General features: G+C 46.9%; 1 protein-coding gene and 1 long non-coding RNA gene across 3 annotated transcripts; one reads left to right on the top strand and one right to left on the bottom strand.

Moving 5' to 3' along the window:
* SLA-DOA (major histocompatibility complex, class II, DO alpha) lies at positions 1956-5755 on the bottom strand. Its single transcript, NM_001185143.1, is given in 5 exon segments — positions 1956-3098; positions 3326-3461; positions 3538-3819; positions 4253-4501; positions 5633-5755. Coding segments are annotated over 5 exon segments (753 nt in total). The 5' UTR covers positions 5715-5755; the 3' UTR covers positions 1956-3094.
* On the top strand, positions 5887-27200 carry LOC106504375. Of its 2 annotated transcripts, XR_002345633.1 has the most exons (4): positions 5887-6059; positions 24582-24723; positions 26339-26502; positions 26725-27200. It is a non-coding gene; the product is annotated as an uncharacterized LOC106504375 (long non-coding RNA). The 2 variants fall into 2 exon arrangements; XR_001297803.2 differs by having other exon boundaries at positions 26339-27200.

Below are 27506 nucleotides of genomic sequence, written 5' to 3' on the forward strand. Positions count from 1 at the left end.
GCAAGAGAGGAGGAGGGTGAGGTTGGAGAGCCTTGGCCAGTCGGGAATTTAGAGACTATTCTAAATGAGAAAGAAAGTCTGAAAGGGGGAGCCTCATGAATGACATGGTTGGGAGCAGTAACATCTCCCGGGTAATTCCTAAACTGGTGGTCTAGTTGGATACAAGAAGACAGGAGGTCCAACACGAAGGGTGAGGACGGGTAAATCCTGACGAGGATGGCAAGGGGTGGTCCCAGCAGGGCACAGTCTCATCAAGGGCAGCGAGTTAAGGCTGAAGCAGACCAAATGTTCTAGGAGTTTTATCCGAAACTAAAATTGACAGAATACCTGACTGTACAGTGTGGAGCTGGCTGTATTATGAGACAACTTGTGTTTCATTAACAATAGGTGCAAATGGGAGTTCCTGTCATGACGCGGCGGTAACGAAGCCGACTAGGATCCATGAGAAGCCGGGTTCGAACCCTGGTCTCCACTCAGTGGGTTAAGGATCTGGCATTGCCCTGAGCTGTACTGTAGGTTGCAGATGTGGCTCGGATCCTGCGTGACTGTGTCACAGCCCGGCAGCTACAGCTCCGATTTAACCCCTAGTCTGGAAACTTCTACATGCCATAGGTGCAGTCCTAAAAAAAAAAAAGTAGTAAAAAGATAAATTATGTGTATAAAATAACTTTGTTAAAGATAAAATTGTAAGAAAGAGAGTGGATTGGCAGAGGGGATCTGGAGACAGCCCATGGAGAATCCTCTTATAGAGAGAGTGACTGTGAGAAGCTTGCAGGAGTTGGGGGGGGTGGGTTATAGGACAGACAGGGGATTTAATGTTCTCAGTATATGATCTAGATGATATGTTTATTATCTGTAGTAAGGACTTGCAAAGAAGAGTTTGAAAATATAGAAGAGGAGGTGACTATTGAACGTCTATTTTCTTTTTCTTTTTTTAGGGCCCAGCTCTCAGTAATGCTGGATCCTTAACCCACTGAGCAAGGCCAGGGATGGAACCCTCATCCTCATGGACACTCGTTGGGTTCATTACCACTGAGCCGCAGTGGGAACTCCTGAACATCTATTCTAAAAGAGACTGAAAGAAGTCAAATCAAGAATGCCAAAGCAGGAGTTCCAATCATAGTGCAGTGGAAATGAATCCAAGTAGTATCCATGAGGCTGTGGGTTCCATCCCTGGCCTTGCTCAGCAGGTCAGCCATCTGGCATTGCTGTGAGCTATGGTGTAGGTCACAGATGAAGCTCAGATCCTTTGTTTCTGTGGCTGTGGTATAGGCCGGCAGCCATAGCTCTGATTTGACCCCTAGTCTGGGAACTTCCATATGCCGAGGGTGTGGCCCTAAAAAAAAAAAAAAAAAAAAAAAAAAAGAATGTGGGAGGACAAGGGAGATCCCTGGTTGTCTAGTGGTTAGAATTTGACACTTTCACCTGTGCGGCCTGTGTTCAATCTCTGTTCTGGGAACTGAAATCCCACATCAAACTGCTACATACCAGGCTGCATGTTAAAAAAAAAAAGAATGCAAAAAGAAAGGTTTTGGGGAGTTCCCCTTGTGGCTCAGCAGGTTACGAACCTGACTAGTATTCAGGAGGATGTGCGTTCCATCCCCGGCCTTGCTCAGTGGGTTAAGGATCTGGCGTTGCTCTGAGCTGTGGTGTAGGTCACAGATGCTGCTCGGATCCTGAGTTGCTGTGGCTGTGGTGTCAGCCAGAAGCTGCAGCTCTGCTTTAACCCCCTAGCCTGGGGTGGAACTTCCACATGCCACAGGTGTGGCCTGGCTTTTTTTTTTTTTAATTTTGTTTTTAAAGTTTGAGGCAATTTACTTTAAGACTAGAAGAAAACAATGTGAGTGTGAGGGCAGCTATACGAACCTGAAAGATCTGGAATTGCTCCATCGTCCTTGCATGTTTTTTGCTTCCAGTAGCTTCTGGGTAATGTATGCATAGTGGAAAAAAGAAGCTTCTGGTCGAAAGGGGACACTTTTATGATTTTATTAAACACCAAGACAGAGATCGGAGAAACACCGTTCCAAGAATGCATCCTGTTAACTTTTAAGTAAAAGATCAGCAGAGATCAGGGCACGCTGGGGACAGACATATCTTGTGTCTTCTCAGAACCTCTTCTTCCTCTGACAACGACCTGGCTCCTCACCTCAGAGGTGGGTGCCCAGCTGCCATGCTTGCTCTGTAGGATCCTGGTCCCCTGGTCACAGTACTTTGGACCGAGATGGGCACTTTCCCAAGTGTGGGCAGTCACTTGCATTTCCACTTAATTTAAAAAAATTTTGTTTTTGTTTTTGTTTTTTTGGTCGCCCTTGTACACAGCATGTGGAAATTCCCAGACCAGAGACTGATCCCTGCCGCGGCCATGACAACCAAGACCCCTAACCTGCTGCGCAACAAGAGAACTCCTGTTTTTAAGTGGTGATTTTAAGTGGTGACTGGGAGACACCTTGTAGATTATGGCTGGATACCAATGGCCTCTTCATTGCAGAGAAAATCGGGACAAGAATGGAACTGGCACAAACCTTTCCTCTCCTGGTGCCGTGCAGGACTCTACATCCCTTTGGGACAAATCTGAACTCAGGACGTACGTGTCATGAGAAATGGCCTGTTCACAAGTCATGCACAAGGAGACCCACGTGATGAGTCAAAGGGAGCAAGACATAGCTGGACTGGCCTGGGAATGACGGCATAACCCCCAGCACACTGGTCAGGCTCAGCGATCGTCACCCTGAATCCCCTCCTCCAGATCCCAGCATCCCTGACACCCTGGGAGAGCTCACCAAGACCCGGCAAAATGCATACAGTACAAACACTGTTTAAAATTTTACTGCAGCTAGCAGGGGACTTTGGATGGAGCAAGAGTGCATATTGGAGGTGGGGAGGGGAGCTAGTTGGTGCTCCCCCAGAAGTCCTGCCATGAGTACTGGGGCCAAAAAAGGAGGAGGCGTCTAGGCTACAGGTTGATGCCACTGAAAGGCAGCTCTGCCAGGATGCACTTGGTGGATGGTGGAGCCAAGTATTCCGGGCTGTCAGAAACTTGCGAGGAAGCTGGGGCGGAGGGTCTCTCTCACATCCCAGCCTCTCAGAAGGATCATTACCTAAAGTAGCAAAAACCATATGAGCAAGCTGTTTAAGCTCACAATTCTGGGATCCCATCCCTGACCCCCTCCCTCAGAACGGACCCCCTCCCCTCCCCTCTGCTCTTCTATTCCCTGGAGACCACTCGTCGGTGACCTGGCTCCTCCCCACAGAATCTCTTATCCTCCACCCTCATCCTGGGCTGAGGCACCCGCTTTCCTCCCAAGAGACTCCCAGGTCTCTGCACCTGGGGGAGCTGGACCGGCGTCTGCCTGTGATGATAAGGGTGACGCCCACGAGGAAGCCCACCAGGCCAAGCGCCAGGCCGAGGGCACAGACCAGGGTCTCTGTGGTGTCTGGCAGCGGCATAGTCACCTGGGGCTCTGGGAGAGAAACAGAGGGTCAGAGGCACCGCAAAGGCATTCCCAACGGGGGTTCTGGGAAGGGTGGGCTCCGTACCCCAGTGCGTAAAGAGCGGCTCGTCCAGGCCCCAGTGCTCCACTTTGCAGTCATAGAAGTCGCCTGCCGAGGGCACGAAGGTCAGGTAGTGGAACTTCCGGAACGAGTGGTCGGGCTGGGCATAGAAGCTGGTCTGGGTCACCCCCTCGGTGACCGTCTGGCCGTTGTGCAGCCAAGTGATATTGATGACAGGGGGGAAGATGTTGTCCACGATGCAGATGAGGACGTTGGGCTGGCCCAGCGCCACAGGGGACTTGGGGAGGATGGTCACCCTTGGAGGCACTAGGAGGAACAGGGCCCAGAATCCCAGAGCTTTATCGTATGGCTGGGCCTTTTTAGGGCTGGGGTTGAGGGATGTTTCCCTCTCTAGGCTTCTGTGGGCAGGGAACCATCTGGGATGGGGACTACGGGGCAGGTGCTGGGGGGCGGGAGGGAGAAGAGATTGAGGGCGGAGGGGGCACCAGGGCCTCCTTATCTACCAGGTCCCTGAGGGGCAGCCCGGGTGGGAGGGGTCCTTCCTCAAGGGGAAGAGGCTGCTGAGCGAATGTGAGAAGATCTAGAACCTTCCTGGGAAAGAAAGGGGCTGAGCACAACAGTCACAGATTCTGGGAGTGGTGCCCCGGAGCGAATAGAGGTCTGTGAGGTGGGGAGGGGGCTTCTCTGGGCCTCCCCTGCCTGCCGGGGAGAGGGCACAGCGGAAGGGCCCCATCCATACCATTGGTGGCTCTGGTATGGTTGGAGCGCTCCACCAAGACATCCAGATGGGCTCTGATCAGTGCAATGCCTCTCAGCCCATTCTGCGGGTCAAAGTCGGCGAAGTTGCTGAATTCAGGCAGACGCCACACAGCCTCCCTCTTCTTCAGGTCCACGGAGAAGAGCTGCTCCCCATCGAAATCGTAGGTGAACTGACCCGAGCCGTCATAGGACTGGTAGAAGGCTGGTCCATAGGAGCCCATGTGGTCAGCTGTGTCGGGTGAGTTCAGGGTCAGGGGGAGAAAAGAAAAATGTCGGTCTCGGGACATGAGACGTGTTGAGTTTCTGCACGGAGCGCAGAGTCCTCTTCTGACACTGAGTTAGTCCTTGCAGAGTGGACGTGTTGCTGGGGGTGGAAAGGAGGGGGTGGAGGGAAACACAGAGGCATGGGAGCAGCCTGGCATACTGGCTGGGAGACCAGAGGCTGCCCAAACTCACGCTTGGGATTCCCAGAGCTACACCTTGGCTGTGAGCATCCTCCTCTGGCTGTGCTACTGGGTCCTGTGTGTGAGATGAAAGGGTACAAGGGTGGGATGAGGAGAAAATAATTCCGGATAGGAGCATCAAGGGAGCTGTGGGCCCAGAGATGCCGTGTAGGTGGGTGCGAAGGAAAACATGCAGGAGTGAGAATTAAGATTTGTGACCCAGAGACCAAAGGGACAGAAAAAGGCAGCCCGAGGTATTGCAGAGAGCGATGGAAAAGGAGTCGGAAGTTCAAGGTTCAAGTCCTACCTCTTCTGTCTCAGAGCCTCATGATCAAACGTGCCTCTTCCCATAACTGAGGCTCAGTTTGCTAGAAATTAGGGGTTAGGTGTTAATCAGCAAGATTGCTTTTTAATTCTATGAAATTATTTGTGCCATAGTCGATAAGGGACTACTCTGAGCCCCAAGGAAATACAGACAAACCAGCTGTAGACCCCACAGACAAGGAGCTCATGTCTAGAGCGGGATAAAGGAATAAAGAGCTACCTATCGACATGGTGATAAATTCGGCAGGAGAACTGGACTTGGATGGGCACAGGCTCCAAGCCAGGAAGTGGTAGAGAAATCAGGGTGCTGGGCAGCAGTAGGATGGAGGCTTGAGTCTCAGAAAGGAGGGAGGAATGAGGAGCCACTTGAACTTGCAAAAGCCTGAACGTGAGGCTCGTGTGGCTGGGCTGAGCTGCACCTGTATTTTAGGTCCAGGGCAGACTTGATAGAGGTGAGAGGGATGGGGGATCTCTTGGTAAAGGCAGTTACCCATAAACCAGAGGAAGAGTTCACGCTCTGTCCTATCTGGCTTGTAACCCTGTAACCTGTCGCCCTAAATCTGCTCTCCTCGCCCAGCACTCTCAGCACTTACCCTTGATGGCCCCAGCTTTCTGGGGACTCAGGAGGGTCATCAAGATGTGGAGTCCCAGGACCAGCCCCCCATGGAGGACCATGGCCCTCTGGTGTTTTAACCAAATAAGTCTTGGTTGGTGTGTGCGTTGCGGGGGGGCGGGTAAAGGAAGAAAGCAAAGGAGGAAGAAAACGGAGACTGGGGTGGGGGAGACCCCTGCCGTATTCAGCCAATCAGAGAAATTCTCTGAGTTAGCAGAGCTGTTGCTGGGTAAAGCAGTAAAGAGCCTGGGTGAGAAGATGGGAGAATTCATTGTACCCACTTGTGCCAGGGAGGCTTGGCCCACAGAAGAGTCAACAGGGATGGGAGGGGCTTGAATCAACTGATACCACAACCCCCGAGAAGAGACCTTCTGAAGGGAGAGAAAAGGCATCAGAGCACCTGGCAGGTAGGCTCGAACAAATCCTCTTTCTTCCTGATCCTTGGTGTGAAGACTCCTATTCCTCTTTAAGTTTCTGTGGACAAATTTTGAGTTAAAAAAATAAGATCAACTTTATTTACTTGGTAACTTTAAAGGGAACTGCTGGATACACAATATCCAGTAAAAATCCTCCAAACCTTTAAATGACAAAATATATAGGGATTTTTTAAAATGTACGAGGTTTTTCTTAACTTCTAATTCAACTGCATTATAATCCAAGAATCTTGTCAGTGTGATACATCTTAGAAACTTATCAAGACTTGCTTTATGGCTTGGAATGTTGTCAATATTTGCAATATTTCACATTGTACTCTAATTTTTTTCTTCTGTTCTTTATTTCTTTTCTACGGCTGCACTGGCAGCATATGGAAGTTCCTGTGCTACGGGTCGAATCAGAGCTACAGCTGCTGGCCTAAGCCATGGCCATAGCAACACCCGGATCCTAGCCCCATTTGCGCCCTGGACTGCAGCTTGTGGCAACGTCAGATCCTTAACCCACTGATGGAGGCCAGGGATCAAACCCAAATCCTCACGGACACTATGTCAGGTTCATAACTGCTGAGCCACAGCAGGAACTCCCACACCTAGAACTTCTACATAGTTTTCCCTATATGCCCTATTCGTTTTTTCGTATAAGAGCTTATCTTATTTTTTCGTAAATGGATTTTCCATGCTCGTTTTAAGTGGCTAGTCTATATTCACTAATACCTCTTCTTTTAAGGACACATGTGGGCCTGTTGTTTTTCTTTTGAGGTGGTAGTACTCCTTAAAGGGAGGGAGTTATTATTTTGGCTTGTGAATCGGGAAGGGCCAGAGGGGAAGTGAGAAACAGGAAATGGCCTTCTCCTCCAGCCGCCCTGTATACGTAATGTAATGTGATGAACACACACAGGTTCCTGTATCAAATTCTCATAGCACCTAATTTCTAGTTCTAACTCACCACCAAGCCCATGTGAAGTAGTTTATGTTAAAATCCCCCAAACTGGATTGTGATGATCATTGTATAACTACAGATGTGCTAAAAAAAAAAAAAAAAAGAAAAGAAAAATCCCCCAAATTGAGACACATGCTCATCAGTATCCCCATATTTTTCTCTGGACCCTGAGGGAGAGAGAGGGCCTTGATCCGCAATTGGGATTCAGACACCATAAAACCAGCTCACACACTGGGGACTCCAAAGGTGCTCGCAGGGGCCCCTGAAAGAAGATGGGAGGAAGAGAGGAAAGCCTGGCAGGTGGGGGTGGGGATATCAGAATAGTGGCTACGATACAGTATGACATGGTGTAAAAGAAGATATTGAGGGAGTTCCCTGGTGGCCTAATGGTCAGGGCTCAGCACTTTCATCACTGCAGCCTGGCTTCAATCCCTGGTCTGGGAACTGAGATCCCACAGCTAGCTGCTGTGTGGGGAGGGGTGGGGGAAATTACCTGGGAACTTCCACATGCCACAGGCATGGCCAAGAAAAAAAGGAAAGAAATTAATTCCATGTATCCAAAATATGCAATTAAACAAACATGGGGATGAAAATATAAATAGGAGTTCCTGTCGTGGCTCAGTGGTTAATGAATCCGACTAGGAACCATGGGGTTGCGGGTTCGATCCCTGGCCTTGCTCAGTGGATTGAGGATCCGGCATTGCCGAGGGCTGTGGTGTAGGTTGCAGACACGGCTCGGATCCCTCATTGCTGTGGCTCTGGCGTAGGCTGGTGGCTACAGCTCTGATTCGACCCCTAGCCTGGGAATCTCCATATGCCGAGGGAGCGGACCTAGAAAAGGCAAAAAGACAAAAAGACAAAAAAAAAAAAAAAAAAAAAAAAGAATAAAAAAGAAAGAAAATATAAATAATGGAGGATTAAGTTCTCCATGAAAACCTATGTAGTAAAAGTAGTACCTAGGAATTCCTGTCGTAGCTCAGCTGAAACGAATCTGACTAGCATCCGTGAGGACACAGGTTTGATCCTTGGCCTCGCTCAGTGGGTTAAGGATCCAGTGCTGCCGTGAGCTGTGGTGTAGGTTGCAGCCACGGCTTGGATCCCAAGTTGCTGTGGCTGTGGTGTAGGCCGGCAGCTGTAGGCCCCTGGGAACCTCCACAGGGTGCAGCCCTAAAAAAAAAAAAAAAAAAAAAAAAAAATATATATATATATATTTGTAAAATATATATATATATATATGTAAAAGCAGTGCCTAAAAGGAAACATCTAGCTTTTAAACAAATTTCTTAGGAACATAAAGCCTTAAAGCAAATGAGGTAATTATTACCATTAAGAGAATGGAAAATTAGATAAACCGTAAAAGCAAAAAAACAAAACAACAAAGAAAAAAAAACTAAACTAAATAATAAAGACAGGGAAGAATTGGGGAACTAGAAAATGAAAAAATGAAAAACAATGAACTTTGCAGAACAGACACTGACTCCCGGACTTTGAAAAACTTATGGGTTCCAAATGAGACAGGTTGTGGGGGTCGGGGGATGCACTGAGGGTTTGGGATGGAAATGCTGTAAAATTTTGTTGTGATGATTGTGGCACACCTATAAATGTAATAAAATTCATTAAGTAATTACAAAAATAATAATAAAGACAGGGAAGAATTAGGGAAGTAGAAAAAGAAAAATAGGGATAAACAAATCAAATTTTGCTTCAGGAGTTCCCATTACGGCCCAGCGGAAATGAATCCGACTAGGAACCGTGAGGTTTTGGGTTCAATCCCTGGCCTCGCCCAGTGGGTTAAGGATCCGGTGTTTCGGTGAGCTATGGTATAGGTCGCAGACGTGGCTTGGATCCTGTGTTGCTGTGGCTGTGGCATAGGCCAGCGGCTACAGCTCTGATTGGACCCCTAGCCTGGGAGCCTCCATATACTGTAGGTGTGGCCCTAAAAAGACAAAAAAAAAAAAAAATTGCTTCAAAAAGAAGTTTAAAAAGGCTGATGACCCCTCTGGCAAGACTGTCATAGATCAGGAATGAAAAGGAGAAAGAATTAAATATACAGACTTCGTTCGTTTGTTTATATACAGACATTTTTAAATGAAAACACTTGTTATAATCAACTCTATGCCAATAAGCCTGAAATTTTAGATAAAATGTATACATTTCTAGAAAGATATAAAAGTCAAAACCACAGGGAGAAATCGAAAACTAAGAGAGGGAGTTGCTGTTTTGGTGCAGCGGAAACAAATACAACTAGTATCCATGAGGATGCGGGTTTGATCCCTGGCCTTGCTCAGTGGGTCAGCGATCCTGCATTGCTGTGGCTGTGGTGTAGGTCTCAGATGATGCTTGCATCCCACTTTGCTGTGGCTGTGGCATAGGCCAGCAGCTGTAGCTCGGATTCAGCCCCTAGCCTGGGAAATTTCATATGCTGCCTTGAATTGGGAAGAACCCCTTTCCAAAGGCCCCTGTCCTGATAAAACTGCAGTTGGGTCCGTCTAACCACATTTCGAAAACAAATCATTCCTCTCTTATATATGTTGTTCTAGAATGTACAAAGGATGAACACAATAATAAGCATATTTATCGAGGACTTACAATTTCTCCATTAACTCAATGAATCTTCACGCCCCCAGGTACAGCATTATTTTGTGTATTAGGAAACTGACCACAGAGATTAGGTAACTGTCCCCAAGGTAACACAACTCTTGTAGAAGCAATATTAGGAGTTCCCATCATGGCTCAGTGGAAACGAACCTGACTAGTATCTATGAGGCCGTGGCTTCAATCCCTGATCTTGCTCAGTGGGCTAAGGATCCGGTGTTGCTGTGAACTGTGGTATAGGTTGTGGATGCGGCTCAGATCCTGTGTTGCTGGGGCTATGGCTATAGAGCAGCTATAGCTCTAATTGGACCCCTAGCCCGGGAAATTCCATATGACATAGATGTGACCCTAAAAAAAAATAAGAAGAATAAGGGAAAAAGAATAATAATAAAAAAACAAACAAACAAAAAAAGAAGAAGCAATACTGAATTGTCCTCCCACCCCTCTATCATAAGACCTTAGTATCCTTGTAGGACCAGATATTATTATTATTATTATTTTCAAATGAATGGACATTTTTTTGTTGTTGTCTTTTTTAGGGCCGCTTCCTGCGGCATATGGAGGTTCCCAGGCTAGGGATTGAATCGGAGCTGCAGCCACCGGCCTATGCCAGAGCCACAGCAACGAGGGATCCGAGCCTCGTCTGTAACCTACACTACAGCTCACAGCAACACCGGATCCTTAACCCACTGAGCAAGGGCAGGGATCGAACCCGAAACCTCGTGGTTTCTAGTCGGATTCGTTAACCACTGTGCCACGACGGGAACTCCCAGATATTATTATTATTATTAAACGATTATAGGCTCCGTGATAGTCTCCATTCTACATTAGAAGACTTTAAGTCACTTCAGGTTAAAAAAAAAAAAAAGGTGGGATGTAGCAGAAAGGGGGCTTCACAGCCAGGAAATATCATTCTTAACCTGTGTCTGACCACTTTAATATAATGCATTCTGTTCCCAAGAGCAAACCTAAGTTGAATAGATGCTTTTATTCAATTAATCAAACATTTATTTAACTACTTCAAAAACTCTCTGATATTTGTTTCTAAGGCATTTTATATGTTATGCTCTCATTTCCCCTCACAGAGGAGCACCTGAGAAGGCAGGTGCTACCATCACCATTTCAAAAGTAAAGAAACTAGGAGTTCCCGCTGTGGTGTAGCAGGTTAAGGATCCGGTGTTGTCTCTGCAGCAGCACGGGTTTGATCCCTGGTCTGGGAACTTCCATGTGCTGAGGGTGCAGCACCCCCCCAACCCCCCGCCCCGGCTGCCAAAAAAAGTAAAGAAACTGGCCCAGAAAAGACAAGTGCTTACTTTTCCACGGCACTTACTTTTCCACGTGCACTTACTTTTCCACGGCTTATTTGGTATTAAATCTGAGAGAAGGAATCCCTGTTGTGGCTCAGTGGGTTAAGAACCCGACTAGTATTCATGAGGATGCAGGTTAGATCCCTGGCCTCGCTCAGTGGGTTAAGGGTCCTGAGTTGCCCCAAGCTGTGGTGCAGGTCCTAGATGAGGCTTGGATCCAGCATTGCAGCGGCTGTGGCGTAGGCTTCAGCTGCAGCTCTGATTCAAGCCCTAGCCTGAGAACTCCCATATGCTGAGGGTGCAGCTATAAAAAGAAACAAGCAAAACAAAACTGAGAGACCCTCATTCCATTCTTTATACGTTTATACCTCTGAGGTCCAGCAGACTCTCGCAAGGAGAAAACACACATCAGTCACACTGCGTGATGGCTCGTGCAGCTCCCAGAACCAATTCAGAATCCTGTGTGGACAGTCTACCCGCTGGAGGTCTTTAACACCACTTTGGACTTGCTCTGTCTCAGGCCACATCCCTGCCGGAGGAACTGGCGGTCACCGTGGAGGGGGAATGACATTTCTGGGATCTATTTCAGGGCAAGGAAAACCAACCAAACAATCAATCAAAAACCCCAAACCCTCTGAGTCACTCAATTGCTCAAAATGAGAATCCCTCTTCTTATTTTGTCTTCAGTGAATTTTACACTCTGAAGAATCATGTGCTTTATGCCAGACTTCTGCTTGGAGAGCGATAATTCCTGCTTATTGCTTTCTTTTTTGGAATCTGGCCACACCTTGGGGTTATAGGAGGCGGTCCAGGCGTGTTACCTCTTATGTTTGGAGGGAGGCCCATGGACTGAGAGCTGCTCTGACTGCAATTCTCTTGGCCCCGGCCTTTCCCAGTGGCAGGATGGTGGTCCTGCAGGTCACTGGTGGCAGTTGTGATGATGTCCTTAAGAGATGCTGAGCTCCCCTTTGGCTCAGGGCAGAGACAGCCCAGTAAGGGCAGAGCTGCTGCTCTCGGAGGTCCTGGCTCAGGGGAATGACCCTGGTGGGCTCTCCTGGGTGGGCCCACTGTCTTAGTAAGGCTTTGGGGCTTCGATGTTGTCCAGGGGCCACTATTCCCACCAGAGAGAGAAAGAGAGCCGGGCATGTGTCTGTTCGGCACAATGGTAGCTGGTGGTCTGAAACGACTCTTGAGGGACACGGTTCTCACAGAGGGGACATCAAGAGAACATTTCAGCATCGAAATGTTGCTGAAACAACATCCTGGACAATGCAGATCCCAAGGTCACGCTGTAGGATCAGTGCTCCAAGGAGAGGTCCCTTCAACAGAACCACACAGGAACCCCATTCCAGGAACAGTGATGGTCTGAGGAGGGGGGTGGGGTGTGGGGGGGTGGGTTAAGGCCAGCAGCTGATTGTCCCCCCATATCGGGAACCAGACCAGAGCACATCAGGATAGGTTCTGCGAGGAAGCGGGAAACAGGAAATGGCCTCTTCTAATTTCAGTTCAACCCCAAAACCAGGTGTGAGAGGATCGGTGAGGTTGTTTATGTTAAAATTCCCCAACTGGAGTTCCCCCTGTGGCCCAATGGGATCACCGGCGTCTCTGCAGCCCCAGGATGCAGGTTCAATCCCTGGCCGGGCACAGTGGGGTAAAAGATCTGGTGTTGTCACAGTTGTGGCAGAGGTTCTAATCCCTGGCCTGGGAACTTCTGTATGCCATTGGGCAGCCAAAAAAAAAAAAAAAAAAAAAGAGGAAAAAGTAATTCCCCAACCTCCCCAACTGCATCCATAAAACCAGCTCTACTTCTTTCTGAGAATCTGCTTCTCCCAGGTTCCCTCCCTAACTTCCGGTGGTGATAAGCAACCAAAACTCTCAAATTCTTCCTCTCAAATGCCATCCCATCACACCCCTTTCTCAGATAGAAGTGGGGGGGTAAATTCTTGAGACATTTCTCACTCAAACGAGCAGAGACTTGAACAAGGGCAGCTCAGGTGTAGATCTCGTGTCCACAGATGAGAGAAGAAATGGAGAAGCTTGAATCAGAGAGCAGGAAGGGGCTGTGGAAGTGGCGGGGGAGGCAGGACCGTGTCCTATAGGAAGTGAGAAAGGCAGTAGTGCAGGATGAGCGCTGGAGAAGCTGCTCTGGGGAGCAGGGGTGGTGGTGGGCATTGCTATGGATACATTGGAAATTGGGGCTGGAGGCTCCTCTGGGGGGAATGGTGAGCAGGGTGGTGGGTGACGGGAAGGGGTGGGGTGAGGTGCAGAGGCCAACGGATTCAGATTAGTAAGAGAAAAGATGGGGTCCCCCTGCCATGTGAGAGAGACTCATGGCAGGGAGAGGATGGCCTGGAGCTCTCTGACCGGTTTTGAAGCTGAGGAGCTCATTGCTCAGTGTGATGTGGAGTCCCGGGGACTTGGATCTGCGGGGCTGGGAAGCTGCCTCAGTTGCCTTCTCAGGCTTCCAGCTTCTCAGGGCTTCCTCAACTTGCAACAGAGCAGAAGACCTGGTGAAGCTGAAATTGTTGAGAAGACAGTAGTGACTATTGGGTCCTAAAGAAAACTGTGTAGAAAGGAGACATCCGACCAGAGGAGGCAGCAGATCTGCGGCTCTAACAGCCTTGAAAAATCCATTGTTCTTGACATTCACCATCCTGATATTTAAACCCTGGGACTCGGCCCTATCACACCACCTGGGTAGCAGCAGAAGCCTGGGAATTTCAACTCTTGTTTACTCTGTTTCTTCTATCTCCCTTTCCCAAGTGAAAGAAAAGGTGCAAAGAAAGAAACTATCGGTATTAAGTTAATAAAAGCTCCTTTTCAAGCATTAAGGCCATGCCCCAAGGGCAGCTCCTTTGAGCCACTTCTGAACAAACTGGGGCTCTGTCCTTTGTGTTTCTTTTGGCTCCGTGTTAATCTAACCCATCATGCTTGACAAGGGAACCCAGGACTCTAACCTCCAGTGAGCGAGGCCCTAGGTTCTAGGTCTTATTTATATCATCCTACTTAATTTTAGCAGGAGTCATTGAAGGTAAGAAAAAAGAATCCTTTTTTATAGGTAAAATAGTTGAGACTCTGAGACATTGCTTTACTTGCTCAAGGTCACACAGCTGGTCTGTGGACGTTCTTATGACACTGCTCTCATTGCCTTCCTTATATCCTACAGTAATTACATATCCTTAATATGTCCTGGAAAGATGATTTATGTGACATCAGAAGTGTTCAAACTCCAGAGTTCCTGCTGTGGTGCAGTGGGTTAAGAATCCGATTGCTGTAGGTTAAAGGATCCATTGTGTATGTCGAAGCTGTGGCTCGGATTTGATCTCTGGCCTGGGAACCTCCACACGCCATGGGCTGCCGTGTGTGTGTGTGTGTGTGTGTGTGTGTGTGTGTGTGTGTGTGTGTATGAGAGACAGAGTGGGAGGGAGAGAGAAAGTTTTCAAGCTCTGATCTAGAAATTTCAGACATTTTCAAGAGTTTCACAAACTCCTTAACAATTTTTAAATGTTGCTAACAATCATACTCACAATAGCAACAAAAAGTATGAAATACTTAGAAATAAACTTAACCAAAGAGATGAGAGACTTTTACACTGAAAACTATAAAACTGATGAAATAAAGCAGAGGAGACACAGATAAGTGAAAAGACACCCATATTCATGGATTGGAAAAATTGATATTGTTAAAATGGTCATACTCTCCAAAGTGGCTTACAGATTCCATGCCATCTCTTTCAAAATACCAATGGCATTCTTTACAGAAATTTTTTTAATGCTAAAATTTATAAGGAATGACAGAAGTCTTAATAGCCAAAGTAAGAGGAACAAAACTGGAGGTATCACACTTCGTAACATCAAAATATATTACAAAGCTACAGTAATAAAAACAGTACTATACTAACATAAAAGCAGACATAGACCAGGAGTTCTCTGGTGGTCTGGCAGTTAAAGTATCCAGCCTTGTCATTGTTGTGGCTCAGGTCACTGCTATGGCACAGGTCTGATCCCTGCCCCAGATGTGAAAGAGAAGTTGTAATTTTTTTTTTTTCTTTTTAGGGGTTTACCTGTGGCATATGGAGGTTCCCAGGTTAGGGGTCTAATCAGAGCTACAGCTGCTACAGAGCTATGCCATAGCCACAGCAATGCCAGATCCAAGCTGCATCTGTGACCTACACCATAGCTCATGGCAACACCAGACCCTTAACCCACTGATCGAGGCCAGGGATTAAACCCTCAACCTCATGGTTACAAGTGGGATTCGTTTCCACTGCACCACAACAGGAACTCCAGAAGTTGTAATTTGATATATTCACTGTTATCCATCTTGGTTTTTTAAAAAAAAAAAGTCCACTTTGTACACAAAGAATTTCACAACCAAGGAGTTTGACTGTGAATAATCATCTCATTGACGGCCCTGCTAAGATGAGTGAGGCTTTGTGATTGGGGATTTTGAGAGGAAAGAAACAAACCTTGGCAGCAGAGGACTGTGAAACCAGTGTTCATAATGCCTAGTGGTTAATTTAATACTATCTTGAGTCATAACTAGAAGGAACTTAGTTTAAAAGCCTTTTTTGGCGGGGTGGTGGGGGGCGGTGCCCACAGCATGTGGAAGATCCCAGGGCCAGGGATCAAACCCGTGCGCCATAGCAGCAACCTGTGTCATGGCAGTCACAAAGCTGGATCCTTAACCCCCTGAACCACCAGGGAACTCCAAAAGCCATTTTAACTGTTATCTTGGAGTGCTGAACCTTTCATCCTCTGCTTATGAAGCAGAACCAATAGATTAATATAGGGTTTGACAAAAAGAAGTTCTCCCTGTTTTTCTGTTTGGCCAAGAATTCCTCCTAATATGGTATCATCAGAGTAGAGTCATAAAGCTGTGGATTAATGCAGAATTTTAACCATCAAATCAGGTTTTGAAGCTTGCCCTCTTGCAGGTAGAGAATTATCATAAGGAAACATAGAAGGTAAACAGTTTAGTACTTCTTTTCTTCCCATTTTTTATTGGGCAACTGTAGGAAATTAAAACCGTGAGGTGGTTTTAAATTTTTATGAGAAATGTTTCAGGATTTTTGAGGAAAACATCAGATTATCCATCACCAAGAACCTGAATTTTAAGTGTTCCTTACAGCCAAAGAATATGAAATAGGATCCCATCTCCACCTAGTGGTCATCAGTGGAATTTAGACTTGGGTGAAGAAATAAGGGAATTTGTCAATGATTTGTGAATAGTCCAACATTCTTAACAAAATAAGTCAGAGAAAAGGTTAGACATACAAAAATCAAAATAAATATGGCCAAATGTAGAGGCTTTGGAAGCACCATCGCTTCTGTGGTTTGGCTGTGCCTTTGACAGCAGCCATGAAAAAAATGCTAATCACTGCTCTGGCATCAAACTCTAATCATTTTTTGTTTGTTTGTTTTGTTTTGCTTTCTAGGGCTACACTCCCGGCATATGGAGGTTCTCAGGCTAGGGGTCGAATCGGAGCTGTAGCTGTCGGCCTACGCCGCAGCCACAGCAACGCCAGATCCGAGCTGCGTCTGTGACCTGCACCACAGTTCACAACAACGCCGGATCCTTAACCCACTGATCCGAGGCCAGGCATCAAACCTGCAAGCTCATAGTTCCTAGTCGGATTTGTTTCCATGGCGCCACGATGGGAACTCCTCTAACTGTATTTTTAAACGATTGAATATAAGGAAACATACCAATAGAAATTCCCATTAAGCAGATTAAGGACCCGACGTTGTCTCTGAGGAGTTGGATTCCATCCCTGGCCTAGCTCAGTGGGTTAAAGATCCAGAGATGCTGCAAGTTGCGGCGTCGATTGCAGATGCAGCTCTGATCCTGTGTCGTCGGTGCTGTGGCTTATGCACATATGTGGCTGTGTGCATAGGCCGGCAGCTGCAGCTCTGATTTGACCTCTAGCCCAGGAACTTCCATATGCCACAGGCTCAACTGTGGAAAAAAAAAAAAAAAAAAAAAAAAAAAAAAGGAAACATACCAACAGAAGGCAACCCTTCAGCATTAACTTTGGAAAGAAGAGGGTCTACCTAAGTAGAGAGTACTAGTAACTATACTAGTACAGATCCCCAGAGCGGCACCGCCTTGCTAGAACTTTCTGCTTTGATGGAAATATTTATATCTGAGCTGCCCAACAGAGTACAGATGGCCACATGTACTCTTGAGCACTGGTAAACCAAGGGGTGAACTTTTTTACATTTAATTCTAAATTAATTAAAGGTAAATTATTGTGGCCACATGTGACTAGTGGCTACCACATTGGACAGGCAGAGTAGAGTCTACGATGTTTCTCTAAACAAATACAGGCCCTCCCTTAGGAGCCTGTAATGGAGGCAGGACCATCTGTAGGACAAGCTGCTAGAAAACTGAGAAATGAAAAAGAATTTAAGAAGACAGCGAAGGGGGAGTTCTTGCTGTGGCTGTGGCTCAGCGGGTTAAGAGCCCAACTAGTATGCATGAGAAGGCCGGTTTGATCGATGGCCTCGCTCAGGGGATTAAGAATCCAGCTTTGCCTCCAGCTGCAGCATAGGTGGCAGATGCGGCTCAGATCCCCCGTTGCTGTGGCTCTGACCAGACCCCTAGCCTGGGACCCTCCATATGCCGCAGGTATGGCCCTAAAAAGCCAAATTAAAAAAATAAAAATAAAGAAAGAATGAAAAAAAAAAAAACTGCCTTTTTCAGCAATGTGTGTGGACCCGGAAAATACTATGTTTAAAAAAGTCAGAGAAAGACAAAGTCTCGATGATCACAACAGACCAACTAATGAAATTACAAAAGAGGCTAAGGAAGCGTCAAAACCAGTCCAGTTTTAGCAGATACAGGAGCTCCAGCCGTAGCAATAATCTTGGCAGCCCCTCAAATCATGCAGTTGAAGAGTCCTGGGAACAGAGCCAAAGGGAATCACCAAGATAAAGGGCTTATAAGCTTTGAGAACCCATCTCTCTCAGTGCACACGAAAAGAGGGCACTTCAACACATCTCCTTTGATTCTCACTCTGATTTTAAAGGGCTTTTCCCTAAAGATCAGGGCAGAGCGTCTCACAGGACAACACAAATAGCTCCAATGTCCTTCCCTCAGATCTGTTACAGGTTAGATCTGTCTGGAAACACGACACCCTAGTAAAACACTTTGGACAAATGACAACATGGCAGAATTCGAGGAACTTTGGGACACAGGCTCAATAGCAGCTTTTAATTAGGAAACCTAACCAGCCTATTTTGACTATCTGGGCGTGTGGAGGAAAAAGTAACTAAGTGGATAGGTTATGATAACATGAAAGGAGGTTATAGAAAACCAGAAAAGTTTCTGTGGTGGTTTCTCCTGCCTCTGGGTATGTTATTTGAATTTGGTACTGGGATTCTGGGAAATGGAAAACTCCCACTTTGAACCTCTGGAATTCTATTTCCCTACCAAAAAAAATGTAAATATGAAAGAGCACCAAGTCTCCAGCGCAGCATGTAAAATAAAAATTACAACAAAATAGTTGGAGAAAATTGAGATAATCTATCCCACCGAGAGAACCCTTTAACAACGACTCATTTTGGCCAGTCAAAAGATAGGTGAATCTTGGAAGTTGATTGTGAATTATAGCAGTATTAAGAATAATAGCTAATTCTCAGAGTTCCTGACATTGCTCAGCGGTAATGAACTTGACTAGCATCCATGAGGACACAGGTTCGATCCCTGGCCTCGATCAGGGGTTAAGGATCGGTGTTACCATGAGCTATGGCCGGCAGCTGCAGTACTCCTAGCCTGGGAACTTCCATGTGCTTGGGTGCAGGCCTAAAAGAAAAATTAAAAAAAAAAAAGATTGAAATATTGCCATTTTCAGCAGTGTGGGTGAACTTAGAAAATATCATACTTAGGAAGTTCCTGTCGTGGCTCAGTGGAAACAAATCTGACTAGCATCCATGAGGACGAAGGTTTGATCCCTGACCTCACTTAGTGAGTTAAGGATCTGGCGTTGCAGTGAGCTGTGGTATAGGTTGCAGACACCACTCAGATCCTGTGTTGCTGTGGCTGTGGTGTAGGCCAGCAGCTACAGCTTTGATTAACCCCTAGCCTGTGAACCTCCATATGCCACTGGTGCAGCCCTAAAAAGCAAAAAAAAAAAAAAAAAAAAAAAGAAGAAGAAGAAGAAGAATAGCTAATTTTCAGTATTACTCAGTCATCAAAAAAAGAATGAAGGAGTACCCATTGTGGCTCAGAGGAAATGAATCTGACTAGTATAGTATCCATGAAGACGCAGGTTCCATCTCTGGCCTCACTGAGTGGGTTAAAGATCTGGTGTTGCCTTGAGCTATGGTGTAGGTTGCAGATGTGGCTCGGATCCTGTGTTGCTGTGGCTGTGGAGTAGGCCAGCAGCCACAGCTCGGGATGGACCCCTAGCCTAGGAACCTCCATGTGCCGCAGGGGTGGCCCTAAAAAAAAGCAAAAAAAAAAAAAAAAAGAAGAAGAAAGAAAATATTATACTTAGTAAAGTCAGACAGAGAAAGACAAAGATTATATGCTATCGCTTAACAATTATACAAATGAATCTATGTGCAAAATAGACACAGAAAAAAAACTTCTGATGACCAAAGGGGAGAGAGAGGAAGGGACAAATTAGGAGTATGGAATTAACAAACTACTATATGTAATATAGATAAGCAATAAGGATTACTGTATAACACGGGGAATTATATTCAATAGTGTATGATGACCTATAATGTGCTGAGTAGCACTGAGGACCATGTCTGGTCACTTATGACAGAGCATGATAATGGGAGAAAAAAGAAGGTATACGTGTATGTGTAACTGGGTCACCATGCTGTACAGTAGAAAAAAAATTGTATAGGGGAAATAACAATAAAACAAAAAAAGAATATGTACAAGATCAAGAGAGAGAGGGCAGCTCAGCCATAATTCCATCTGGCTCAGCACATCTTAGAAGAGGAGAGGAAGGAGGTAATTTGAAGAAATTCCTGTATTCTCAGAGCAAATAAAATAAACATTTTCTCCTAAAAAAAAAGAAACACCTATAATGGAATACAATAAGAAGAAAATAAACACCTGGGTCACTATGTTGTACACCTGAAACTAACATAGTATTAAAAATATCAATTATTTAAAAAAAGAATAACGGCTAATTCTTATATAGTGTTTACAAGAAGCCAGGGACTATTCTAAGTCTTTTATATATATTTAACTTATCTAATTGTTAAAAATAAAATGTGGATGGAGTTCCCATCATGGTGCAGTGGTTACTGAATCCGACTAGGAACCATGAGGTTTCGGGTTCGATCCCTGGCCTCGCTCAGTGGGTTAAGGATCCGGCGTTGCCGTGAGCTGTGGTGTAGGTTGCAGACGTGGCTCGGATCTCTCGTTGCTGTGGCTCTGGTGTAGACCGGTGGCTATGACTCCGATTAGACCCCTAGCCTGGGAACCTCCATGTGCCGCGGGTGCGGCCCTAGAAAAGGCAAAAAGACTAAATAAATAAATAAACAAATAAAATGTGGTTAGCTGCTATTATTTCCTCAGTAAAAGATCTTTCTAAATCAATCCTTGATCAGCAAGTATGCGTCCATCTGGTTGATATATTCTTTGCAACATCAATAAACCATGTTCACCACCATTTGGCTTTCGCTTGGCTGCCCCAGCCCGTCACATTCACAATATTACCACAATAATTTCTTCCACCCTGAGGCATAATCCAATAGAGCAGAATTTAAAGAGATGGCCTAAATCCAATGCCAGTATATTAAAATTGCTTATTACACTGATGACACATTAACCAGGGGTGACTTGAAAACAATCATGTCTAGGCAGAATTTTACGGGGGTGGTAGAAATAGGCTTTATTTTGATTGTGATGGTGATTACACAAGGAATACGCTTGTCAAACCCCATAGGATGACGTTTACTGTGTGTGAACTCTATCTCAGTTGACCTGATTTTTTTAAAACATTTTCATTATTATTATTATTTTTGTCTTTTTAGGATTGCTCTGGTGGCATTTGGAGGTTCCCAGGCTAGGAGTCGAGTCAGAACTGTGGCCTACGCCGCAGCAATGCCAGATCCTTAACCCCTTAGTGAGGCCAGGGATTGAGTCTGGTTCTCATGGATCCCAGTCAGATTCGTTTCCATTGAGCCACAATAGGAACTGCATATTTTTATAATTCTCGATATTGACTATTTTTGTGTATTTTCTCCTTTCTTTTTTTTTTATTCCTTTTTTTTTTTTTTCTTTTTTTAGGGCCACACCTGAGGCATATGGAAGTTCCCAGGCTGGGGGATGAATCAGAGCTATGGCTGCCGGCTGATGCCACAGCCATAGAAACTCAGGATCTGAGCTGTATCTGTGACCTACACCACAGATCACGGCAACACTGGATCCTTAACCCAAGAGGGAGGCCAGGAATCGAACCTGCATCTTCTTGGATACTAGTCAGGTTCATTACCACTGAGCCACAAGGGGAACTTCAACCTGATTTTTTTTTTTTTTAAAGCAGCTGCTCCCCAAAGTTCTGCATTCCCTTATTGATTTTATGATTTAAAGGGAATGGACCATAAAACCATCAAAATGTCAGTAAATTTTGGAAGAGAAAAATTCTGCCTGAGATCAGGCAAGAGTCTTTGCCCTTGAATCTCCCTACCGAAAAAAAGGACAGAGATGAACTCTAAAAACTGCATATTTCACATCTGTATTAAATTTGGATCTCTTCATCATATTACTAAAAATGGACCTGAATTCATATGGATCCCTGAATATGAATGGTTTAAGGTGAGATGACTTAAAAGCTCTCTGCTGGGGTAATCCCAGCTCCATGTGGCTATTTAGCTCAATTAAAACTAAAAATCAAAAATAAAATTCTTTAGGTGCACTAACCACGTTTCAAGTGCTGAATAGCCACATGTGGCTTGTGGCCACCAAATTGGATCACACAGGTGTAGATTTCCATCGTCACAGGAAGTTCCATTGGACAGCACTGCTCTGGAAACCAAAGAGGTGTATCGACCATATGGACTCATATCGAGTTTAAGGATATGAGTTTTGAATGCATACCAACATGGCTCATCTCACTGAAAATTTAACTGGTTGACATTTTTCTAATTAAAGTCATCTTGGGGAGCTCCCATTGTGGCTCAGTGGTTAACAAACCTGACTAGCATCCCCGAGGACAGGGGTTTGATCCCTGGCCTTGCTCAGTGAGTTAAGGATCCAGCGTTGCTGTGAGCTGTGGTGTAGTTCGCATATTCGGCTCCAATCCCTCGTTGCTGTGGCTGTGGGGTAGGTCGGCAGCTATAGCTGCGATGTGACTCCTAGCCTGGGAACCTCCATATGCCAAGGGTGCGGCCCTAGAAAAGGCAAAAGACAAGAAAGAAAAAAATCATCTTGGGGTGATGCATATTGTAACTATTCTACTGATGCTCCAACAAGGTCAATGACCATCTCAGAGACTCAGCACCAGGCGCACCATTAGAGGTCACTCATGGAGGAGTCACAGAGGAAATTATGCCTCTGTGGCAACAGGCACAAGCTCCAGGTGCCCCAAACAGCCTACAAAAACTTCAAGAAATCCCTAGGGGGAGGTTTGCCAGCAAAACAGAATAGACAGCTTCTTTGTTTTCAAATTTCTGCTTAATGCTTTGCCTACAGATGTTGGTCTTTAGGCCAGCCCTAGTGGGTAGATTACATCGGAACTTCCTCCCATTGGGGCAAAAATATGTTCTTAAACAATTGATTTTTATGGAAATTATGGGGCTGCCTTATTGGTAAAAGCACCACTGCAGAATCTTTCATTTCTGGATCTTTCCCGGGAAGTAATTCAGAGACATGGCATGCAGAGAACTGTTCCCCAATATCCATAATCCCCCAGTTCCTTAATAGAACTTTCCATTTTATCTGGACACATGGATTTCTAGAATAAGTACGAGTTTCCCATCTTACTTTCCAGTTCTATGCGGCCACATCTAAGTTCTGTCCAATGCACTATTCAGCAGAAGGGCTGTGTGCAGCTGCTAGAAAATGGCCTTAAAAGAGGGCTGTGGTCCCTGCCCTTGCTCAGTGGGTTAAGGATCCGGCGTTGCCCTGAGCTGCGGTGTCGGTTGCAGACGTGGCTCAGATCCCGCATTGCTGTGGCTCTGGCATAGGCCGGTGGATACAGCTCCAATTGGACCCCTAGCCTGGGAACCTCCATATGCTGTGGGAGCGGCCCAAGAAATAGCAGAAAGACAAAAAACAAAACAAAACAAAAAAAGAGGGCGGTGGTTCCTTTCCCGTCCTCCTTCCAGCTGATTGGAATGCAAATGTGAAAGCTCAGGCAGTCAGATTGGACCTGAGAGGGAGGAGCCACGTCGAGGCTGGTGGAGCAAGAAGAGGGAAAACGCCCGACACTCGACACCATGAAACACCATACATGCCCTGGGTTCTGTGTAAAGAAGACATGAAAAGTCTATCTTGGTTAAATCACTATTGTTCTCAATGTTTACTGTTTCTCACAGCTCAACTTAATTCTAACCAATATGTACAACATCTTTCTCTCTTTTTTTAAAAGGGCTATAGGAATTTTGTCTTGTTTTTTGTTTGTTTGTTTGTTTTGGTCTTTTCAGGGCTGCACCCTTGGCATATGGAGGTTTCCCGGGCTAGGGGTTGAATCGGAGCTACAGCTGCTGGCCTGCACCACAGACACAGCCACACCAGATCCGAACCGCATCTGTGATATATGCCACAGCTGGTGGCAACATCGGATCCTTCACCCACCGAGCAAGGCCAGGGATAGAACCCGTTTCTTCACGGATACTAGTTGTGTTCTTAACCCGCTGAGCCACAATGGGAACTCCGAGGTTTTTGATTTTTATTTTTTACTAATTTATTTTTTAAAAATTAATTTTGGGGGGCTCTCCTACATCATATGGAAGTTCCCTGGCCAGGGATTGAACCCTAGCCACAGCAGTGACAACACCAAGTTCTTAATCGCTGGGCCACCAGGGAACTCTCAGCATCTCTGGTTCAGAGCCAAATATAATAAGAGCAGACTCATGGAGATATAAACTGGAGCTCTCAAAGTGCATATCCCTTCAAGCATCAGAGACCACGATGGAATGGATTCCTCCGGTCCCAGGGCGGGACCCCCTCTAGCAGCTCTCTCACTGCTCTTTATCTTCCTGGTGACCACACCTTACATGGTGCTTTATCCAACATCATACACGTCCACGGTGCCTGCTGGTAAAGAGCACATGAGATTCTGTGAGCCCCAGAAACTGTGACTGATGGGATGGAGAAGGAATCCCAGACACTGTTGAGTGAGCCGGGTCGCATCTGTTGAATGTGGCGCCATCACCAAAGATTTCAGAAAGGACAAGGTATAGATTTATTAGTGGTAAAAATCAATAAGACAATTCAGTGCCCATTGTACTTTGCAGTATCCCATGTTGTATTCATGCCTGCTGGGTATGAAAATTTAATATCTTCAAAGCATTTGCAAGAGCCATGAAATTGCTCTAGAAAGACACAGTGAAATGATACTGGGCATGTCTACAGTTAAGTGGGTTCAGGTATATCTAAGGCAGCTTTTCTTTGCTGATGAATGTCATCTCTGATAGCAACATGAACAAAACAACAGCTATAACCAAAATAATGTGCTTATAGCTTCGCCAAAGAAAATGTGTAAGAATTCACCCACTGGTGCCACAGTTCACCGACTTGATAACCAAGAGGAGACAGAGATAAGAAAAAGATGAACAAGAGAAGGCCCATGGCCTTCTGGAATATGTAGCACTCCCAAGTACAGGTATCTAAGTGGTCTGAACTTTACAAGTTGTTTTGTTTTGCTTTTTAGGGCCGCACCTGCGGCATATGGAGGTTCCCAGGCTTGGGGTCAAATCGGAGCTATAGCTGCCAGCCTACACCACAGCCAAAGCAATGCCAGATCCGAGCCTTGTCAGCGACCTACACCACAGCTCATGGCAACACTGGATCCTTAACCCACTGAGCGAGGCCAGGGATAGAACCTGAAACCTCATGGTTACTAGTCAGATTTGCTTCTGCTGCACCACAACCGGAACTCCACACGTTGTTTTTTGACCATAGGTCACAGAAGCCAACAATTATCAGCTCAAGGCTAAGAAGCAGCTCCAAGATGTGACAGGCTAAGGGACCCACCCCCACAGAAATAGAACTATAATTTCATTGCCTGTCTCCCTTCAAGTCCTGCCCTCCTAAACCTCCCAACCTGTGGTGTGTTTGAGCCTGTGCTGTCCTTCACACCCTCCTCCAACCTGGGTGGGGCCTTGCCAGCACCCAACTCCATCAAAGCACCTACTTTTCCAAACACCATCAGTGACTCCCTATTCCTTATTAGGTTCAAATAAAACTCCTTTGAGAGGCAGCCAAGACACTCCAGAATACAGCCCCTCCTACAAGAATTTATGTTCTGACCCAACCAAACCCAAAGTCACTCCCCCAAATCTGTTTCTCTCTCCTTTTTCTCCTCCCCACTCCATCTAGAAGCATTCACTACCCACAAGCCACGAGAGCCCCTGCCAGCACCCACGTGTCCAAATGCCTAACACTTGCACTGCTCACGCCCAGCCCCACCCCCAAACTTCCACCTCTGGCGCGCAGCCTTTGAACTCCACTCATCTTTCCTTAGAGGCAGGCCCCAGCTTGCTGGAGGGGTGGGACACGTCCTGGCGTCGTCAGCTGCAACTTGGCACAGACTTGCTCATAAAACTGTTAGATGGGGTTGCTTGGCCTATTAGTTAAATAGGCTTTTGTGGATTGGCCTGGGGACCTAACCGCCAAGTATAAATGTTATTTGAGTAAATGCATGGTATTGTTTGCACGGAGAAAAGCCCTCTGAGCTCAGAGCATCTGACCAAAAGTGACCTTTGGGGACACTCCCCTTTGTGCTCTGAGGGCGACCTCTGCGGGTTTGGCTCCAATTGCAGAGAGAGCTCCGGAGAAACCTCAGCTCTCGCCCGCCTGAGCTGGGAGTGCGTGAGGGTGAGAAGAGTGGGGAGCGTCTATTTAGGGCTGACCTTCTCTTCGGCTGAGGCCTGGGAGGGGGCTGGAGGTGGGGGTGTCTGAAGCTGTTGAAATGGATGAGAGGGCGTGGCTGATCCCAGAAACCCGGGCCATAGCCTGACCCCAAACAGACGAGGTCCAGGGGCTTCCGTGCCATTCGGCCCCCTCCTGGGATGAGGGTGTAGGAGTGGGGGTTCAGTGGGTGACGAGAGAGGGGCAGGGGTTCAGGGATGTCCTAGGGATCCGAAGCATTTCGCTTGCTGCTTAGCCAGGGACGAGGTCTCGCGCCAGCACCAGGGGGCAGCAGAGGCAGGGGAGCTGCGCGGAGCCGGCGGCGCCGGCGCGTGATAAAGGGTTTGCACCTGTGTTGGGTTTTCCAGCCCACTTGTCTTTGCGAGACCCGGCTTCTAGATCCCGGTTGGAGAGCTCCTTGGGGTCGAAACTGAATGAGCTCCAACGCTTCAGGATTTCAAACATTAGGACTTTGTCCTTGGGGACCGGGAAGATCAAGACGGTGAAGTCTGGGATCCGCCTGGATTAAGAGGTACCCGGAAGAGGGGCGGGGGCGCTGCCTGCCGGGTGGAGAGTGCAAGGCAGCCCTTCCCCCGGCCTGCCCCCGGGAGTTTGCAGATGAGAAACCGGGGCACGCACGCGTGCACAGGCTCGCAGACCCGTCCACCTCCCGCGCCCTCAGCCAGGCGTCCATCAAGGAAAGAGGCGTCGCGATGCGGAGGAGAGCCTGAAATACGTTTTAATCTACTGCCAGGACGGGCAGGAGCCAGGAAGTGCTGAGTGAGGATGGGAAGCCCTGGGAGCTGCGAGAGGCCGGTTACCGATGCCCGGCTGTGCGGCCAGCCCTGAACCGAAGGAACACCTGACCCAGAGCCCTGAATAAGCCCCGGGAAGGACCGCAGGAAGGAGGGGGTGGGGGCGGCACGGAGTCGGGGGAGAGGAGGCAAGGATTGTGCTTTTTTTGCGGGGAGGGGTTCGCCATGGCATGAGGGAGCTCCTGGGCCAGGGATCAAACCTGAGCCACAGCAGTGACAGCGCTGGGTCCTTAACCCGCTGAGACACAAGGGAATTCCGATGATTGTGAATCTTGACAGGACCCAAAGCCTAGAATAATGTAGATGCTAACACACAAGCATGATGGAGCCCTAGCTGCAGCCACAGCCGTGGCTTTTTATGACAGTCAGGTAAGACTGTACCAAAGGTACAGGTGTAGTAAATGTTTTCATGAAAGTGAGACTCAGTCTCCTCATTTGCAAAGAGTTCAAACTAAGCATCTAAGCTCCTTCCAGCCCCAAGGTACCTAGAGAAGGGGGAGTGGTTGCATTGGAAGTGAAATCGGAGAGGGCAGGCACACCCTCACACTGAACCAATCCAGCACCAGCTCTGGCAGAACCCTGGGCCCTCACCTGGCATCACTAGGTGTCTGTTTGACATTCTGTACTTGTCAGCCAGGCTTTAGGAACTCTCTCTGTGCCCTGACACCCCAACTGGACAGGACCTCTAGGGAATAAGGATTAAGTCATCCATGTCTGGTAG

The sequence above is a fragment of the Sus scrofa genome, chromosome 7 (genome assembly GCF_000003025.6).
Source record: "Sus scrofa isolate TJ Tabasco breed Duroc chromosome 7, Sscrofa11.1, whole genome shotgun sequence".
Classification (NCBI taxonomy): domain Eukaryota; kingdom Metazoa; phylum Chordata; class Mammalia; order Artiodactyla; family Suidae; genus Sus; species Sus scrofa.